Source organism: Acinonyx jubatus, chromosome A2 (genome assembly GCF_027475565.1).
Source record: "Acinonyx jubatus isolate Ajub_Pintada_27869175 chromosome A2, VMU_Ajub_asm_v1.0, whole genome shotgun sequence".
In the NCBI taxonomy this organism is placed as follows: domain Eukaryota; kingdom Metazoa; phylum Chordata; class Mammalia; order Carnivora; family Felidae; genus Acinonyx; species Acinonyx jubatus.
The window spans coordinates 139,775,995-139,797,415 of NC_069383.1; the positions used below are offsets into that span (position 1 = coordinate 139,775,995).

At 39.5% G+C, this 21,421-nt stretch overlaps 2 protein-coding genes across 12 annotated transcripts in view; one reads left to right on the forward strand and one right to left on the reverse strand.

Moving 5' to 3' along the window:
* Positions 1–11,561: 11,561 nt before the first annotated feature.
* Positions 11,562–17,321, forward strand: PDHB (pyruvate dehydrogenase E1 subunit beta). Its single transcript, XM_015065284.3, has 10 exons — positions 11,562–11,665; positions 11,745–11,798; positions 13,244–13,351; positions 13,442–13,504; positions 13,608–13,643; positions 13,786–14,071; positions 14,912–15,022; positions 15,361–15,452; positions 16,342–16,483; positions 16,780–17,321. The coding sequence occupies exons 1-10, from the start codon at positions 11,624–11,626 to the stop codon at positions 16,923–16,925; spliced, it is 1,080 nt and encodes a 359-aa protein (XP_014920770.1). The 5' UTR covers positions 11,562–11,623; the 3' UTR covers positions 16,926–17,321.
* Positions 17,322–17,792: 471 nt separating this feature from the next.
* Positions 17,793–21,421, reverse strand: part of PXK (PX domain containing serine/threonine kinase like) — a 73,958-nt gene continuing 70,329 nt past the window's right edge. For 5 of the 11 annotated variants that reach the window (XM_027039081.2, XM_027039080.2, XM_027039079.2 and 2 more), the window contains one exon: positions 17,793–19,068. In XM_027039081.2, coding sequence (XP_026894882.1) covers positions 18,863–19,068 — 206 coding nt within the window. In that variant the 3' untranslated portion in view covers positions 17,793–18,862. Of the gene's footprint in view, positions 19,069–20,331; positions 20,369–21,421 lie in introns of all 11 variants that reach the window. The other 6 variants (XM_027039095.2, XM_027039094.2, XM_027039084.2 and 3 more) reach the window with 5 other exon arrangements.

The window sequence follows — 21,421 nt, forward strand, 5'->3', positions numbered from 1 at the left end:
GGGCGCCCTCTAGGGCTGAACCGCGGGAATAAAATAGCTACTAACACCTGGGAAAGGGACTGGGCGAATTCACCTGGATGGCTTTTCCACAACAGCTACCCTTGTAAAGCTTCCAGAAACTAAATTCTATAAATGCGGTACCGGAAATAACCCGATGGACCGATGTGTGTGCCTGTGCGTGCGTGCATGCGTACACACCCATAAAATCCCCTTTAAAACCCATAAAAGAGGAGCAGGGCATTAATAACAGTGCACACCTTCCAGAAGGGGAACGTAACAAGGCAGACAGGTATGTGGGACACTCACTTTCCCTCCCCACAAACCTCTGAAAAACTTTCAAACATACAGAGAAGTTGAAATACCGCAATGAATTTCCACATACTCACCACACTCAAGATTCCACAGCTGTTGTCATTTGCCATATTTGCTTTACCTATATATTATTTTGCCTGGATTATATAATTGGAGACCCACATAAAAAATTGTCTATGTGGACAATCCCACGGAACCTACAAAAAAAACTTCTACAAATAAAAAATGAGTTTAGCAAGGTTGCAGACATAATGTCAACACCTGAAAATCCATTGTATTTCAATATACTAGCAGTAAATGATTGGAAACTGAAAATTATTAAAATAGCATTTAGTAGCTTAAAAAGGACAGAAACACTAAGACATAACTCTAATAAAAGATGTGCAAGATGTGAATGCCAAAACATACAAAAGGCCAATGAAGAAAAGAAGATGGATGTAAACAGAGAGACATCCTGTGAATGTGGTTGGGAGACTCAGTATAGTCAGGATACCAGTTCTTCCCAAAATGTTCTACAGATTCAACACTATTCCAATAGAAATTCTGTCAAGAATTTTTTTTGGAGACGCAGATAAGCTGATTGTAAAACAATTTTGAAAAAGAAGACTAGAGGCAGGGCTGGCTCATTTGTCAGTGGAGCATACAACTCTTGATCTCGGGTTATGAGTTCCAGCCTGCACTGGTTGTGTAGAGACTACTTAAAAATAAAATCTTTAAAAAGAAAAAGAAGGGGTGCCTGGGTGGCTCAGTCTGTTAAGTGTTCTACTTTGGCTCAGGTCACGATCTCGCGGTTCATGGGTTTGGGCCCCACTTCAGGCTCTGTGCTGGCAGCTCGGAGCCTGGAGCCTGCTTTGGATTCTGTGTCTCCCTCCCTCTCTGCCCCTCCCCTGCTCATGCTCTGTCGCCCTCTCTCTCAAGAATAAATAAACATTAAAAAAAGAAGAAGAAGAAGAGTAATGCTGGAAAACTTACACTATTTTATTTATTTTTAATGTTTATTTATTTATTTTGAGAGAGAGAGTACAAGCAGGGAGGGGCAGAGAGAGAGAGAGAGAGAGAGAGAATCCCAAGCAGGCTCCATTCTGTCAGCACAGAGCCCAAAGTGGGGCTCCAGCTCAAGAACCTTGAGATTGTGACCTGAGATGAAATCAACAATCGGATGCTTAACTGACTGAGCCACCCAGGTGCCCTTACATTATCTGATTTTAAAAACTATTACACAGCTACAGTAATTATAACAGAATAATATTGAAGGGATAAACACAGAAATCAATGGAACAGAATAGAGAGTCCAACTATAGACCCACTCAAAACAGCCAATTGATTTCTGTGCAAAGGTGCAAAGGCAATTCAATGGAGAAAAGATGGTCTTTTTATCACATGATGTTGAAACTAATGGACACCATATGCAAAAAAAGAAAACTCGGGACCTAAACCTCACACCTTATACAAAAATTAACTCAAAGTGGACCATAGATCTAAATGTAAAACTACAAAACTTTAGAAGAAAACATCAGGGAAGACCTTTGCAACCTGGTGTGAGACAAAGAGTTCTTAGATATGATACCAAAACATAATCCATAAAAGAAAAATGTGGTAAACTGAATTTCACCAAAATTTAAACCTTTTTCTCTACAAAAGACACTGTTAAGAAAATGAAGAGATATGCCACAGACTGTGAGAAAATATTTGAAAATTAAATATCCAACATAGAACTTGTATCCAGAATACATAGATAACTCAACTGTATGAAAATTTCAAATGACCTAATAAAAAATGGGCAAAAGATTTAAACAGACATTTCACCAAAGATGATATACGAATGGCCAATGAGTACTTGAAGAGATGTTCAATATCATTAGCCATTAGGGAAATGAAAATTAAAACCATGATGATATCACTACACACCTAACAGAAAGGAAAAAAAAAGCAAAAAGAACAAACAAATGATGATACCAAGCATTGGTGAGGATATGGAGCAGCTGAAACACTGTTGGTGAGAATACAAAATGGTATAGCCACTCCAGAAAACAGTTAAATATACACACCATATGACCCAGCAATCTCTATCCCACACCAGAGACAAATAAAAACATATGCTTACACAAAACTCTGTAAAAAAATTTTTTGTATTATCTCTATTCATCATGCCAAAAACTGAGAACACTTCAAATGTCCTTCAACAAGTGAATGGAGAAACCAACTGTAGTACATGCATACAATAGAGTGCTATTCAGCAAGAACAAAGAATGAACTATTGATACACATGACAACTTGAATGAATCTCAAAGGTATTATGTTGAGGGGTGCCTGGGTGGCTCAGTCAGTTAAAGCATCTGACTTTGGCTCAGGTCATGATCTCATGATTCATGAGTTTGAGCCCCACATGAGGCTCTGTGTTGATATTTTGGAGCTGGAGCCTGCTTCAGATTCTGTGTCTCCCTCTTTCTCTGCCTCACCCTCCCTCTCTCCCACAAATAAACATTAATTAAAAAAAAAATTAAAAGATATTATGTTGAGTGAAAGAAGCAGTCTCAAAAAGTTATATACTGTATGATTTCATTTATATAACATTCTGGAAAAGACAATAGTATGGCAATAGAAACAATGATTAGTGGTTATCAGGGATGGAAGGAGGGAGTAGGCTTCATAAAGACAGTAGGAAGCAGTTTTTGGGGTCATAGAATTGTTCTGTATCCTGATAGTGGTTGTCAGCTTCAAAACTCACAGAGCTGGACAGACACACACATACCACACACACACACACACACACACACACACACACACAATTTTACTGTGTACTCACTTAAAAATATATTTTTTTAAAAAGCTAAATTTTGTGTAAAGAAAGGCAGATACAGACATACATGCTTATACACAAACAGTCCTTCTGTGTAAATACAGAGAAGAAATGAGTCATAGTGGCTCCTGAGGCAGGGAAAGGAGGCAAAGTGGGGTGAGGTGGGATGAGGGAAGGGCAATTACTTTATACCTTTTAGTACTTGAATTATTTTTACCACAATGAAATAAATGTCCTACTCAAAAGTATTTTTAAAATTCAAAATAAAACATAAAACATAAGTGCATATGGATACATGGGGAAGGAACATGTAGAAATCATAAGCAATATTTCAATCACAATTGAGATTTATTATAAATCTTTCTTTTATTTTTACATTTTTTTAATGTTTATTTATTTTTGAAACAGAAAGAGAGCGCGAACGAGGGAGGGAAGGAAGGAGGGAGGGAGGGGCAGAGAGAGAGAGGGAGACACAGAATCTGAAACAGGCTCCAGGCTCTGAGCTGTCAGCACAGAGCCCGATGCAGGGCTCGAACCCACGAACAGTGAGATCATGACCTGAGCCGAAGTCAGACTCAACTGACTGAGCCACCCAGGCGTCCCTCTTATTTTTAAACCTCATGTTAAGCTACTACATTGTCCTTTCTAAGTATTTTTCTGTGCATATATAGTTTTAAATAAAATTAGGATTATATTTCAAACTATTTTTATCTGCTTTTTCACTTACTATTATTTTATAAACATTTTTGCATATTATTTGATATTCTTTAAAAATATAATTTGTTATTATGTAATATTTCAACATCTGGACATATCCTAATTTATCTAAATAGTTGACAATTTTTCCTACTATATATTATAGTAGGAATATATATAATATTATATATTATATATATTATATATTATATTTCACATAAGTTAATCAGTAACAACCAAGATTTAAGAGGATAAATCCCTACAAGTAGATAACTTGACCAAAGAAATATGTATATAATGTGCAAACACATTTATTTATATGTATAAACCTATTTTTAAAGGTTCTTGAGATCTACCAACAAACTGCGTTCCAGAAACAATGGAACAATTAATACCATGTATGAGTGTCCATCTCCATAAACTTTTACCAGTACTGAATGAACTTTGTTAAACTGTTAGTAATTGAAGGGCCAAGAAACAGGTCACATTGATGCTTTGATTTCTATTCCTTTGATATGACTGAAGTCAGACATAGTACATGTTTGCTAGTCATTTCTACTATTTTGTGAAGTGTGTATTCACACTCTTTGTCCATTTTCCATTGGGATTTTAGAATTTTCTCATTACTCTTTAGAAATTCTTAATGTATTAAATATTTATACAAATACATTGCCATATTTGTGGCAAAGATTTCCCAGTATATTATTTGGCTTGTAATATTATAAATTGTGTATGTTAATTAACAATCAATTAAAGAAATATATTCTAATTATAAAAAATCATACTACATAAAAGGTATAAAAAGAAAAGTAAAATGTTTCTTGACCTCTATTAGTCAAATCTTACCCCTACACCATTTAGTCTTTGTTCACAGTTTCTTATGAATTCTTTCAAAACACTTCTTTATGAATATATATATTTATTTCTGCATTTTATTTACACAAATGGGATTCCATTTTTTAGTTCATATCTCCCCTTGCTTGGAGATTGTTTCCAATAAGTACATATTGTATATGTGCGTGGATCTGTAAATGTAGATCTGCCTCACTCTCATATTTTTATTCTTTTAACAGAAGAATGACATTCCATGGAGGTGTAATATGCTTTGTTAAACCAGTTCCCAACTGATGGATATATGAATGCTTCCAGTTTTTCACTACTTCTAGTTTTTTTTAAACTTTCTTTATCCACTATTCATTTGTATATTATATTTTGGTATAGGGCTTCCCACTTTTTGTAATGTGTGAGGAAGATAAAAATGTATTTGTAAGATACTATAGAAACTGGAGACATTGTTGTTGATAAAATAATTATTATGTCACCAGTCCCTGGAGAAAAAGCATGTCTTCTCTGCTTCTTCCTATAGGGAACAGAAGGAAAGCTTCATTACTGAGACTTTACATGGGAAGTTTGAATTCTGTCATGATCACTTTCTTAAAAGAAGTTGACAGACAATAAGCACATGGAAAGTGCTCAATGTGATTGATATTCAAGGAAATAAAAATTAAAACCACATGAAATATAAAAACACACCAAGCAGGATAGCAAAATTTTAAAAACTGGTATTACCAAATGTTGGTAAAGATCTGGAGCAACTGAAACTTGCTCATCTTGGCAGAAGGAAAATAAAACAGTATCACCACTTTGGAGAATTGTTTGGCATTTCTTGTAAAGTTAAACATATATCTGATCTATGACCCAGAATTTCACTCCAAGAGAAAGAGAAACATGGGTCTACATAATGACTTTTATCTGTATATTCATAGCAGCTTTATTCATAGTAGCCTCAAACTTTAAACAGTCCAGGTGTCTGCCAATAAGATGGGTGAACAACAACAAAAAGGAGTGAACTGCAGACAAACTGATTCTAAAATGTATGTAGTAAGGTAAAAGAACTAAAATAACCAAAATGATTTTGAAAAAGAATAATGTGGGGCGCCTGGGTGGCTCAGGTGGTTAAGCGTCCGACTTCGGCTCAGGTCATGATCTCACGGTTCGTGAGTTCGAGCTCCGCATCAGGCTCTGTGCTGACAGCTCAGAGCCTGGAGCCTGCTTCAGATTCTGTGTCTCCCTCTCTCTCTGACCCTCCCCCGTTCATGCTGTCCCTCTCTGTCTCAAAAATAAATAAACATTAAAAAAAAAAAAGAAACTTTAAAAAAAAAAGAATAATGTTATAGGAATCCCACCACCTGCTCTTAAGAATTACAATATAGCTACAGTTATCAAGACAAAATGGTATTGGAGGAGGAGGGACAGAGATATAGATCAATGAAACAGAGTAGAGTACAGAAATACATCTACACAACCCTGGCCAAATGATTTTTGACAAATATGCAAAAATAATTCAATGGAGAAAGTAGTCTTCTCAACAAAAGGTATTGGAATAATTGGACATTCTTAAGGACAAAGCCCAAAACCTCAACCTAAAACTCGTGTCTCATACAAAAATTAACTCCAATTGGATCATAGACTTAAGTGGAAAATATAAAACCATAACACTTTTATTAAAAAGGAAAAAATCTTTGTATGCCAGTGTTAGGTGAAAATTTCTCAGATATGATACCAAAAAGCATAATCCATAAAAGAAAAAATTGAAAGATTAGACTTTGTCAAAATTAAAAACTTGTGCTCTGTGAAATATCTTCACAGGATGAAAAGACAACCATAAACAGAAACATATTTGCAAATCACATAACTGACAAAAGACTTGCATACAGAATCCACAAACAGTGCTCTGAACACAATGTAAGAAAACAATCTCAACATGCACAAATCAATCAATGAAATACACCACATAAACTGAATGAAGGGAAAACTGCACGATCAATTCAATGGATACAGAAAAAGTATATGGCAAAATCCAACGCCCTTTCATGTTACAAACATTTGACAAACTAGAATAGAAGGAAACAACCTCAACATAATAAAGGTTATATATGAAAAACCTACAATTAACATCAGCTAGCTCAATGGTGAAAAACTGAAAACTTTTCCTCTAAGATCAGGAAGAAGACAAAGATGCCTGCTTTTACCACTTGTACTCAGCATAGTTTTGGAAGCTCTAGCCAGAGCAATTAGGCAAGAAAAAAAAAAAGGTGTCCAAATTGGGAAAGGAAGACGTAAAATTATTTGTTTTTACAGATGGCATTATCTTATACATAGAAAATCCTAAAGATCACACACACACGCACACACACACACGCACACACACACACACACACCTATTACAACTAATAAATTCAGCAAATTTGTAGGATATGAAATCAGCACTCAAAAATCAGTTGCATATCTATACACTGAGAATGGACAATCTGGAAAGGAAATTAAGAAAACCATTCCATTCATAATAGCATCAAAAAGAATAATTAGGAATTAACTTAACCAAGGAGGTTAAAGATTTAAACACTGAAAACTATAAGACACTGCTATAGATAATAAATGAAAAGATGTAAATAAATGAAAATAAATGAAAAAAAGACAAAAATAAATAAAAAGACATCCTGTATTCATAAACTAGAAGGCTTAATACTGTTAAGATGTCAGTACCACCTGGAGCAACCTCCAGATCCAAAGCAGTCCCTATCAAAATCCCAACAACAGTGTTTGCAGAATCAGTAAAGCCCATCCTAAAATTCATATGGAATCTCAAAGAATCCCAAATAGCAAAAGCAACCTTGAAAAAGAATAACAGGGGTGGCTGTTTGACTCAGTCAGTAGAGCATCCAACTCTTGACCTCAGGGTTGTGAGTTAAAGCTCCACACTGGGCGTGCAGCCTACAAAGAAAAGGAAAGAATAACAAAGGTGAGGACTCAGCTTCTGATTTCAAAACTTACTGCAAAACTACATTAATCAAAAACAGTGTGATACAGGCATAAATATAGAAATGGAGATCAAGAAATAGACTAGAAAGCTCAAAAATGAACTCTCCCATATATGATCAAATGATTTTCAACAAGAGTGCCAAAACAGTCAACAAGTAAAGGATAGTCTTTTCAACAAATGATATTGGAATACCATTTGGATATCCACATGGAAAAGAATGAAACGGGACCCCTACTTTACACCACATATAAAAATTAACTCAAAATTTATCAAAGACCTAAACATAAGAGCTAATACTGTAAAACTCTTAGAAAAAAATATAAGAGAAATGCTTCATGCTATTAAATTTAACAATGATTTCTTAGATATGTTAAATCAGAAATAAACGGAGACCAACCTTAAAAATTCCCCAAACAGACAAAACCAGTTTAGTCGCACAAAGCTTAATTTAACTTACTTTGCAAGGCTAACTTGATCTGGATCATTTCTTACTTGTGCCCATAAAAATGAAAAGCAAAACCTGAACTCTTTCCTAAGGTTAACGTGAAGTAACCACTGAAAATTGTAACCAATCACTGCAAAGAATAAACTCACTGCTTTCTCACTATATAAACTGCTTTATAACAATATACCCATGAGCCTCATTTCATGCTTTGGTTTGAGTGCTCCCGGTTTACAAATGGTCTTTTTGGTGTGTGCATAGTAAGTTTTTACTAATTACTACTTCAGTGATTAATTGGTGTTACTTGGGCTATTTTGAATCTTTGACATAGGATATAATACCAAAAGTACAGGCAATAAGAGAAAAAATAGATACATTGGACTTCAAAATTAAAAACTTTTATCTAACAAAGGACACTATCAACAGAGTGAGAAGGCAACCCAAGGAATGGGAGAAAATATTTGCAAATCGTATATCTGATAAGGGATTAATATCCAGGATATATACAGAACTCCTATGACTGGGGCACCTGGCTGGCTGAGTTGGAAGAGCATGCGATTCTTGATCTTGGGGTCATGAGTTTGAACCCCACGTTGGGTGCAGAAATTACTTAAATAAATTTTTAAAAAAGGAACTCCTATAACTCAACAACAACAACAATTCAGTTGAGAAATAGGCAAAAGACTTGAATAGCCATTTCTGTAAGAAAGACATACAGATGGACAACAAACACATGAAAAGATGATCAATATCACTAATCATTAGGGAAATGAAAATAAAAATCATGATGAGATACCACTTCATACAGATGAGGATGGCTATTAGCAATAAGGCAAAAAAATAATAAATGTTGGTGAGAACATGGAGAACCCTTGTGCATTGCCGGTGGGAATACAAACTGGTGTATCTACTATGGAAAACAGAATCGCCATTCCTCAAAAAACTAATCATAGAATTAACATATAATCCAGCAACACCACTTCTAGGTATATACCCCAAAGAATTGAAAGCAGGGACGCATATAGGTATTTGTACACTAATGTTCATAGCGGCATCATTCACAAATCTAAAGGTTGAAAACAACCCAAATGTCCATCACAAGAATGGATAAACAAAATGTGGTACATGCATATAATGGAATATTACTTAGCCTTAGAAAGGAATGAAATTCTGGTACATGCTACAGTATGGATGAGCCTTGAAGACATTATGCTAGCTGAAATCACACACACACACACACACACACACACACACACACACACACACTGTCTGATTTCACTTACATGAGGTAGAGTAGTCCAATTTATAGGGATAGAATGGTAGTTGCCAGGAGCTAAGGGAAGACGGGAATGGAGAGTTACTGTTTAATGAATACAGAGCTTCCTTTTGGGAAAATGAAAAAGTTTTGGAGATTAACCGTGGTAGCGACTGAACAATACTTAAAATGGTGAATTTTATGTGATGCATATTTTACCACAATAAAAAACAATCTAATTAGAATATGAGCAAAAGACTTGAACAGACATTTTACCAAGGATGGATGGCAAGTAAGCATGTGAAAAGATGTTCGATAATCATTAACCATTAAAGAAATGCAAATTTAAGTCATGAGGGACATTGCTACACATCTATTAGAATGGCTAAAATAGAAAATATAGATAATATCACACACGGGCAAGGATCCAGAGCAACTGGATGTCTCATACCTTGTTGGAGGTAACATAAAATAGTATAGCCACTTTGGAAAAACACTTTGATATCCTTCTCAGTATTTACCTGAAGAAATGAAAACTAAGGTTTACACAAAAACCTATGAGCCAATGTTCATCGCAGCTTTACTGGTAATAGCTGAAAATGGATACAACCCAAAGGTCCTTCAAAGGGTGAATGGATAAACATACAACTACTGGGCAATAAAAGGGTTCAAAATGCTGGCACGTGCAACAATTTGAATGGATCTCAAGAGCATTAGTCTGAGTGACAATAGTAACTCCAAAAGTTACATATTGTACAATTCAATGTATAAAAACACTCTTGAAGTAACAAATTATAGTCACTGAGAACAGATTACTGGTTGCCAGTAGATAGGGGTGGAGGAAGGTGTGACTATGAGGTAACATGAAGAAGCTGCTTTGTGGTGATGGAATAATTCTGTATTGTGATAGTGGTGGCAGTTACGTGAATCTGTACATGTGATGCAGTTCTACAGGATTATTATGCTTTCCCCAAGAATGCATATAAAAACTGATGAAAGCTGAATAAAATCTCTACCTGAGTTAACAGCATTGTACCAATGTCGGTTTGGGGAATCTGACAATGTACTATGGTTATACAAGATATCAGGCAAAGATAGGTGAGGGGTACATGGAAACTCTTTCTTGCGAGACTTAGTCTTTCAAAAACAACTGTAAGAAAGAAAAGACGAGGGGCACCTAGCTGGCTCCGTCAGAAGCACACGTGACTCTTGATTTTGAGGTTATGAATTTGAGCCCCACTGTTGGGTGTAAAGATTACTTAAAAAAAAAAAAAGGAATAAACTATTGATGCACTTAACATGGATGAATCTCAAAAACATTTTCTGAGCTAAAGAAGTCAGACACAACAGTACACTTTGTATAGTTCCCTTTTTTTTTTCAAATTCTAAAAAGGGCAAATTAAGTTATCATGATGGAAATCGAAACTGGGATTGCCTATGGAGTGATGTATGGGGAATGATTGGGAGAAACATGAGGGAACTTTCTGAGGTGGTGGATATGTGCTTTTTACTAAGTTACACCTAAAAATGTGGGAGGGGGCTAAAAGCCCTTTTTAATAAATCTCGCTTGAAATGACCAAAAAAAAAAAAAAAAAAAAAAAAAAAAAAAAGGTTGGTCAAGCCCACAGAGACAAAGTGTTGGATAAAGGACTTTTAGGACTTTCTGATGACTGACAACCCAAAGTGACTTGAGGACAAAAAGGGATGGTAACAGTAATTACCTGAGAGGGTTCCTGTGAAAATTAAATGAGCTGTACAATTCTTACCATAATGACTGACACACAAGAGGCTGCTTAACGCACCTATGAAAGCTCTCGTTCGCGTTCTACGAGAACAGACAGCGCAGTCCAGGGAAGACCGGGCTCATTCACAAGGGAAAAAGTTCCTACACTAGACTGTGCGCAAGCGTTACTTGGTGCCCTAAGGGTTTCAGTGCCTCAAAGGCTGACCTAACTCTTAAGGTCCCTCCAGCCTTCAATTATGTTCCTCAGAGTCTGACTTTCGGTCCCGTGCTTCAAGGAGCACCACTTAGGGACGTGTCCCCGACGTGCGGCCAGCATGCCAGCAGCCGCCACTCCGGACGAAGTCGATTGGAATCAGGCCGCAGAAAGAGCTGTAGAACCACCCCACGCGCCACTTTGGTCCCGCCCTTCGGGCCCTCACCCCAGGGGGGATGGGCGGGGCACGCAGGCGCGGCTCCCTGCCATTGGCTAGAGCTGGCGGGGGAGGCGGGGCCTGACAGGACTGCGGCCGCGCTGTGTTGTCATTTGGCGGCGGCTAGAGGACACGGTCAAGATGGCGGCGGTGTCTGGGCTGGTGCGGAGACCCCTTGAACAGGTAGGTAGCGGCACGCGTGCCTCCGCGCGATTCCTGCCCACCTTGCGCCCCCTCTCAGAGTGCTCTCTCTCCCCTCCAGGTCTCCGGGCTGCTGAGGAGGCGCTTCCACCGAACGGCGCCGGCGGCGCTGCAGGTAAGTCGCCTGGACGCTAGCCGGGGGAGGGAGGGGGTCCCTCAGCCCCGGGGAGGAGACCGGGGACGCGCCTGCGCTGTGCAGAGAGGGGGGCGGCGGCGGGCCCTGTGGTCTGCGGGTTCCCACGTCCTGCGTGGGACTCGTGGTTCCCGTTTTGTGACCCATCACCAAGCACACCAGCATGTCACCCCCTCCAGGCTCATTGGAATCTGTGGACGACCTGAGTAAACTGGACGCTTCTTCCTTCATCCCCCTTTAAAATGTTTAATTGTAATAAAATATACGTAACCAAATTTACCATCTTAAAGTGTATGTTCAGCGGCACTAAGTTCATTTACTATGTTGTGAGACCATCACCACCATCCGTGTTTAGAACTTTATCATCCTCACAAACAGACACTCTTTACCCCCTTAAACACTAACTTCTCATTTCCCCCTAGCTCCTGGTAACCTCTATTGCACTTTCTGTGTCTGTGAATTTGTCTATTTTTGGTACCTCCTGTAAGGAGAATCATACAATGGTTGTCCTTTTACGAGTGGCTTATTTCACTTAGCATGATGTTTTCAAGGTTCATCCATGTTGTAGCATGTGTCAGAATTTCATTCCTTTTTTAAGCCTGAATAATATTCCATCTTATGCATATACCACCTCTTATTTATCCATGCATCTTTTGATGGACATGTGGGTATTTTCACATGTGATTGTGAAATATGGATTTGTGAATGGTGCTGCTAAGAACATTGGTGAGCAAGTATCTCAGTCCCTGCTTTTTTTTTTTTTTCTTTTGAGCATATTTAGAAGTGGAATTGTTGGATCATTCCTCTTTGAGGAATTCCCCACCCTCCCCCTTTTTTTTTTACTAGAGGATTCTACCAAGCTGTTTAGTAAAATAACTTGTAGATTTTGAAGGTAGTGCCTGGCACGTAGTAAGTGCTCAAAACATAGTTTTATTTAGGCTTCCTTAATAGTTCTCTGCCCTACACTATACCAAATGTGGAAATAAAACAACCCAGTATATTTTCTACTTAGGAAACTACCCATGAGCTGGTCTGGCCAGTAAACAGATTTTTAGAATTTTTTTAACTTTTATTTAAAAATTTTTTTTTCATGTTTATTTTTGAGAGAGGCGGGCGGGGATGGGCAGAAAGAGAGAAAGGGAGACACAGATCCGAAGCAGGCTCCACGCTCTGAGCTGTCAGCAGAGAGCCTAACGTGGGACTCGAACTCACAAACCACAAGATCGTGACCTGAGCTGGAGTTGGATACTTCACTTACTGAGCCACCCACACACCCCAAGAATTTTTTGAACTTTTAAAGAGAAGCCTGTTCTAGTGATAGTTTTTATATTCTCTGCTGTATGCAGCCTAGGTAATTATAAGAGAATCTGAGTCGTATCCAAAATGATCCTATAGTTTATTAACTGTTTTTCCCATCCCTGTGACAGGTGACAGTTCGTGAAGCTATAAACCAAGGTATGGATGAGGAGCTGGAAAGAGATGAGAAGGTGTTTCTGCTTGGGGAAGAAGTTGCCCAGTATGATGGGGCATATAAGGTAATCAAGATACCTGAAATCAATATGAATTAAGGTAGCCATTTGCCCCCAGATACACTTAAAAGTAATGAAATCAATGTGTAATTTTAGGTTAGTCGAGGCCTGTGGAAGAAATACGGAGATAAGAGGATCATAGACACTCCCATATCTGAGGTAAGGCTTCCATCAGGAAGCAGACCTTTCAGGGCGTGTCTGTTCACGTGTACACTGTTCTAATTTTTATGGATTTTCACTTGTGTTTGTGTTTTACTTATAGATGGGCTTTGCTGGAATTGCCGTGGGTGCGGCCATGGTATGTAATCCTCTTTATGAATCTCATCCAAAGAAATTTCTTTTCACGTGACCTTTTGAAAACATTGTTTGAATTTTGGAGTGATTGCCACTCTTTACTGCTGTTTCTCATTTTTTTAAGATCTTTGTTTTTGATTTGACAGGCTGGGTTGAGGCCCATTTGTGAATTTATGACCTTCAATTTCTCTATGCAAGCCATTGACCAGGTTATAAACTCAGCTGCCAAGACCTACTACATGTCAGGGGGCTTTCAGTCTGTGCCCATAGTCTTCAGGGGGCCCAATGGCGCCTCAGCAGGCGTGGCTGCCCAGCACTCACAGTGCTTTGCTGCCTGGTATGGGCACTGCCCAGGCTTAAAGGTGGTCAGCCCCTGGAATTCAGAGGATGCAAAAGGACTTATTAAATCAGCCATTCGGGATAACAACCCAGGTTAGTAGAGTGACCCTTGGGTCTCTTTTGATCATTAAAGAACTAAATTGAAATCTTTGCCTGGAAGGAACCCTTATAGGCTTCTAGTTAGGCTTAGATCATATAAAATGTTAATGATTTACAGAGACAATAAACACAGTTTAAAAGTTGTTTTATTTTTGTTTTCCTACTATAAGGGAGCCTGTTAGGTACCTACAACACTGGTTTAATTGCAACAGGTAAAATTAGGATTGGCCAGACTGTAAATGCCAGTACCTAAACCATCCATTCAGGGCTACTGGACATGACAGATATGAGGCCTCCTAATCAGTACAGTGAAACTTTTCACATAATGATTGTTAGTGTTGAAAATACATTTAGTCACGTAGTTACTTTTGTTAAATATCTGTATTTTGCATGGTGCCTGGAGACTCAATGAATTGAGTGGTTGAGTGTCCAGCTCTTGATTTCAGCTCAGGTCATGATCGCACAGTCATGAGATTGAGCCCTGAGTCAGGCTCTGTGCTGAGTGTGGAGCCGCTTAAGATTCTCTCCCTCCATGGGGCACCTGGGTGGCTCATTCAGTTAAGCGTCCAACTCTTGATTTTGGCTCAGGTCATGATCTCATGGTTCACGGGATTGAGCCCCGCATTGGGCTTTGCACTGATAGTGTGGAGCCTGCTTGGGATTCTCTCTCCTCCTCTCTCTGCCCCTACCCTAGTGACACGTGCTCTCTCTCTCAAAATAAACGTAAAAAAATTTTTTTTTCTCTCCCTCCCATTTCCTCTGTCTCTCCCTTCTTGTGCTTACTTTCATTCTCTCTCTCTCTCTTTTTTTTTTTTTTTTTTTTGTATTTTGCAGTGGTGGTGCTAGAGAATGAACTGATGTATGGAGTTCCTTTTGAATTTCCCTCAGAAGCTCAATCAAAAGATTTTCTGATTCCCATTGGAAAAGCCAAAATAGAAAGGCAAGGTAAGAGAACTTAGTACATTTAAACATTATTTGTAATTCAGCCACTCTACTTATGTTGGTCAGATTCGGTCTTAAGTTATTGCTTTTTACTTTGATCAGGAAATTACAGGATGAGTTCAAGTTAAGAATGTGTCATGAGTTGCTCATACGCTTGTGCTTTCCTAAATCTCAGCCCAGTAGATTTGTATTTCATCTTTAGGGAGGCCGCCACATTCCTCATCCCACCGGAATGGAGTGGAGCTGAAGATTTTACATGTGAACAAGAGCTGCAGTGGCCGCAGAGCAGTACGGCAGCTTTCGTGCCAACGCGCCTCTGATCTGTGACCGCTCTGTTTCAGGGACACACATAACTGTAGTTTCCCATTCAAGACCCGTGGGCCACTGCTTAGAAGCTGCAACGGTGCTATCCAAAGAAGGAGTTGAATGTGAGGTATATGGACATTCATTTATTCTTAAAAAATCAGAAAGTTTCCTTTTAGTTTTAAGTTAACCTGCTATAGAGTTCCAACTCCCCTAAGTGTAAAACTCTTGGTTTGTCACTCAGTTCTGCCTCTGCGTGAAGCTGGGAACCCCCTTGCTTTTCAGATATCTAGCTTTTTACCACATAGGTTGGATCTTTTAGAAGAGTACCTGCTTTCTCAAGTGGGGAGCCAGCGTTGGAGCTGGAGGTTGGGAGAAGGGGAAACTTAGAAATCGGTGTCTTACCCTTTCACATCCAGGACCTACCACTTGCTAGTTCTACTTGAACAAGATACATACTCTGAATCTCAGCCCTGTCAGCGGTAAACTGAGGAGAGCACATTTACTGTCCCATCAGGGTGGTTGTGAGAATCACACTTAGTGTGGCGCCTGGCACATGGTGAGCAGTCAGTTGTTAGTTATTAGTTGTTTTGATGAGAAGGAAGTTAAAGTCCAGGAGGATAAGTGAATTTTTTTTTTTTTTTAAGTTTATTTTGTGAGAGAGGGAGAGAGAGGGGTAGGGGCAGAGAGAGAGAATCCCAAACAGGCTCTGCGTGGTCAGCGGTGGCCTGATGCGGGGCTCGAACTCACAAACCGTGAGATCATGACCTGAACTGAAATCAAGAGTCGGAGGTTTAACCCAGGCACCCTGAGGGTAAGTGAATTCTTAAGTTAACAGGGCTCCTTGTGGTAGAAAGACTTTTGTTTTAATTACAATTTATTTTTTACCATTTTGTTCTTGAATAGGCAGATTAGATTTTCCTAAACCCCGAGATTAACAGGAAACCAAACAGGGAGTGCCATTATGGGAGTGAGACTATCTGTGGCGCAGTGGCTCCATAAGGTGTATCTTTGTTTAGGTGATAAATATGCGAACCATCAGACCAATGGACATTGAAACAATAGAAGCCAGTGTCATGAAGACCAATCATCTCATAACTGTGGAAGGAGGCTGGCCACAGTTTGGAGTAGGAGCTGAAATTTGTGCCAGGATCATGGAAGGTACTTACTTCAGAGAAACTGGTTCTAGAATGGTTCAGCTATTGACTAAAATAGTCAAGTGTGTACCTGGATACTGGATAGAGATCAGAGGCTAGGGGTGACCAAATGCCTCAACTTTCACCTTGTCACCTTGGCATTTTTCCTTTGGGTGAATGTTTAAAAAAAGCCAGAAACAATCCCCGTAATTAGTATTCCTTTAGATTTTCTCTTCTTTGGAGAGCCACACTTCCTGTGCGAAGGTGTTGGTCCTCAGTGGCTTTTCTTGCCTCTCTCAGTTGAGCGTCCTTCTCTCCTAGGCCCTGCATTCAATTTCCTGGATGCTCCTGCAGTTCGTGTCACTGGTGCTGATGTCCCTATGCCTTATGCAAAGATTCTAGAAGACAACTCGGTACCTCAGGTTAAAGACATCATATTTGCAATAAAGAAAACATTAAATATCTAGTTTGGACTTGAATTTCAAGTCATTGGGATTTACTAAAGTACGTCCTGATACTTCACCTGGATTATACTGTAAGACCTTATGATTCATAAAGTTATGTCTAAAGCAACAACACAGATGTTTTTGTACTTGGAATAAGTTTAAATGTGCTTGTATGTGGAAAAACTCTTCTCTCCCACCCTAGACTCCAGGGTGTTTTTTTTTGTGTTACAATTACCATGGTCTTTGAATAAGGCTGATGTAAAATTTTACCCTCTCACAAAGACAACATATGAATGTGGCAGAGTTCTGCTGAAAGATGTATCCAAAAATGGCAACTTATATGTAAAAATAAAGGCATATTATGTACATTTGCTGTTAGGTTGTTTTGATAAGGAATAAAGGAATTCCTATGACTAATTATATTTTTATATTCTTGAAGTAATAAATGTGGGATGGGAAGAGTCTTAAAATTCTGGTAAAAAATTAGCGATTCTAATCACCTAAACTGCTATCACACTTGCAACAGGAACTTGTCCACAGACCCTTCAAATGTCCAATTCTATTAGGGTTCCCATCAAAATTAAACCAAAATTCCTGTCAGGTATTCTTCCCATGGCAAAAAACCAGACATTTGCCATCTGCTGTCCTCTTTAGAAGTTGAGACAGAAAAGACAGGTTTAAGTTAGTTCTAGAAACATAGAAGTGGTGTCTAATTTAGATAGCAAGACAGGATTGTTAGCTTTTAGTAATTAAGAGGGAAAATAGCACACAAAAGAAACAGACATAGGATAGTTGGGAAGGAAACTAGAAATACTGTGGATCTATGTTTCTAAAAGCTCCCACAAAAAATTCCCACTTACAATATCTAGCCAAGCTATAGACAACACATTTTCTTGACATAGTTTATTTTAATAAAAAATACAGCTGAACATTTGTCACAGATTAAATGAAACTATACACAATGACATTCTCTCTGCATAGTAACCAACACTGATGTGTGTATTTGAATTTTTAAATGGATTACTTATAATCCTTTAAAGTGCAATTTAAGGGTTTAAGCAAATTGTAGGATAAAGGATCTAATAAATGAGTAATGTTAAAAAAATGATATATTTGGACAAATCTTTCAAAAATCAGAACTGATTTCTATGGATGCCAAATTTACTTTTGTTGTAATAGTAACCCACCCCCCCCAACCACAAACTTAAACTTTATTGCTGAGGATTAAGAAGGTCCTCTAATTGGCAAGAGCTTTTCCTGATGTTAACATCTGTCTCAATACACTCAAACTCAAAGGAACCGTGAGTCTAGAGTGGTTGCCTTAGCAGCCCTGAGTTCTGTAACCACAGCAGTATTCCTGTTAGAACCTAGAGAATGTTATGGACTTGGCCCCGTCTATTTGAGTGGAAAATGAACTCAGTTGCTTCTCTGACTCCATGACGTAACTATGCTGTGGGCTACGGTGTTAATGTCTAAGAGGAAATAAAGTAGCAAGAATGGGAATTAATCTAAGAAATAACCAGAAAATGCTTTATATAGAGAAATGAACTATGAGGGGAATATTTCTGGGAGTGTCTGATGGGATGGGAGGGATCGCAACACAAAGGTCATTCACTGCTGGGAGTGAATATTGTCATTGTTTTTCTGTCCATTTCCTTAAGTTGGTGCAAATGTTGACTCCAATATGCTGCTGCCCCCAAAAGATGCCCATTAGAGGATGAACAAGACTCCTTTAAAATGGTAATAAAGGAGCGAATTATTTCTTAAGGCAGAAACGCCAGCCTGACTTTATTCTACTTGGATATTTCCCTCTTGAGAAGCCTCTTAGATGAGCATCTGCAAAACAGTATGTGGCTTTACTGGCTCAGCAATTGTTCATCCGGAAAAAGAGTGCTGTAGGGGCTGGAGGTGGGAGGAAAAAATAAAGAACTTTTCCCTCCAAGTGTAAACATGAATCTTCAGCCGATCTTAGGAGCACTGTGATCACAGGTTTCGGCTTTCCTCAAAGTTCCCTTTTGGAAATTCTGGATGGAGCTGAGTAAGGCCCCTCGGCTCACACCATTCACAGCCTGGGGCGGAAGCTGTGTAGGCGCCTCTGTGCTCGCAGGAAGCAAGGGAGCTGCTGGTGGCGGAGGCGGAGGCGGTGGAGGTAATGCGGACATCCCTACGGAGGAAAGAACGCGCAGTCAGTATCATCTCCAAACACCCTGCACACAGGCTCCTGCTCGGTCCTGGGTGCAACGAGCTTTGAGGAGACTGCAAATGTTTCTCCCTCAGAGGGACCAAGATTACCCAGTGCTGTATGTTTTTTTTCAAATACTGAACAAGGAAGCTACAAGCATCAAAGGGGAAGTAATTAAAGGTTGCCGTTTCTCCCAGTAATAGTCATGTGGGAAAAAACTGAACAAATATCACAGATTACACGAAACTCTGCAGAGTGACATTTTCTCTGGGTATATGAGGCTCTAACTCCATTTCCAAATTCTAGCAATGGTCCCAAGAGAAAAGCTCCATTAGCTACTTTAGCCAGGTCCTGGGCAGCACCACCTCTGAGCTAGCAAGTAAAGATAGACATTTGTATGCACAGAGTTGGGCTACCTGAGTAACAGTGACTAATAAAGGATGAACATTTCTTTAGCTGCGCCAGCACACACAATATTTGAAGGATGTGATTTAATGTAAAATGACAAACTGGATTCTCGGCAAGGAGGGGCTGAGTTATGGGCTCCCCAGGGCCATCTGTCTCCAATAGTCATTTCCTATTAGGCTGCATTAAAGAAATATAAAATGCGAGTAACCGTTAACAGTGAAGCAGGGGGCAGCAGGCTCTCTCCCTGGCAATGGTATTCTCAGGGAGGCATCTTCCTCAGCGCCCTTCCTTCCACTGTGGCCTAACCCAGGGCCAGGATGGAGCTGCACTAACCCTACATGTTTGCTGAAGCAGCAGGAAAGACTCTACCCTAGTGGGCAAGGAGAAGGAAACTGGAAGCGTATCTGAAACTTCCCCTTAGTTTCCAAGCATGTGAACATTTGGCAGTTTAATTTTATAGTTCTGAATCAATGAATGAATTATTCTCCTAGGACAAAATAAAAACGGAGTACAGCCAAAGACCTTCCTTAAAGCACTTGCTTGTGCCACAGAGTTGGTTGCCCATTTCCTGTGACCCTTGCAGCTCTCGGTAACTCCACTATCTTTTTCTGGCCTTACCCTCAGCCCCTCCTAGGGCTACACCAGCCAGACATTCTGGTAGGTAGTTTTCCCCCCTAAGCTGCTACTGAGCTGTGATGGTAAATAAATATACCAATTGCCACTTGAATTTATATGGGTGAGTGTTTCAGGATCACCAATAAAATACTTGGGTAAGAGCATCCTTTTTATCAAATGTGACACATAACAGTTAAAGTCTTGTATTTCATAGAAAACCACTTACCTTCCTTACATCTTTTGCCCAAACCTAAGGCAGCTGAAATTAAAAGAATCACACAGATACACACATTCATGCTCTGCAATCTTAGAATTCTCAAATAATGGAAGTACAGCAATACAAATAAATATTAAATACAGACAAATGAACAAAATGTAATTCTCCTTGGTTCCATACAGTAACAACTAATGAATGAAGTTCTATTATGTGCTCTGCCACGGTGGATTGTGGACAAATGTTCCCAGCTTTATGTTACCGGGCTACAAAGATAAAAAGGACTTTAAATGCACAAATGATTGCTGAGGTGAGAAGAGCAGCGACGGTGTGTGACAGAAGCATTCCTCTGAAGGGGGTTTTTGGATAGTGGCCGATGAAATACCAGGAGGAGAGGAAATGGTCTCTGAAGGCTCTTGGAACTCAACTGCAGCACCGAGGGAGCCTGGAGGAGTCAGCGGGCAACAGTAACCCCCAGCACTACCCAATGACCGGCAAAGGGCGGCAGAATCTGGACTTGACATTCAGGGCCTGATGTCAAGGAGCTCCAGGGTTTCTGCCTGCCAGCTTTGTGCTTTGACCCTGGAGAAGAGTCACTGCAGGTTACAAGAAAGAAGGCAGGCTCTGGGCTGCGACAGCACTTGAGTTCTTTCTGATAAAGGCATAGAGCTGGCCATCCAGAGACCAGTTACCCCTCTAGCCCAGAATTCTGGGAGGCTAGAGGCAGGCCTCAGCAGCTGGACTTGGATATGGGTTGCCTCTTGGCACAGAACAAATCTGCATGGTCTTCACAAGGAGCCAACCCTTGACTTTGGCTTCATCACCAGGCACTCAAAGTTAAAAGTGCAAATTCACTATCCCAGAGTTTGGGAGTTGCAGGTGATGTTCAGTACATGGATCTTCATTTTCCAAGTAAAGGCTGAGATTGTTAGGACTTTAAATGAATCTCTCAGAATATGTAGGCAGCATAAATAAATACATAGTCCCAAGTGCCACAGAGTAACCCATGCTTGTAAAGCAAATGACCTACTCATCCAATGGTAAAGAGCAGGGTCATGGAGGGCCGGACCAATCCCAAAGGGCCTAATGTCCCACGAG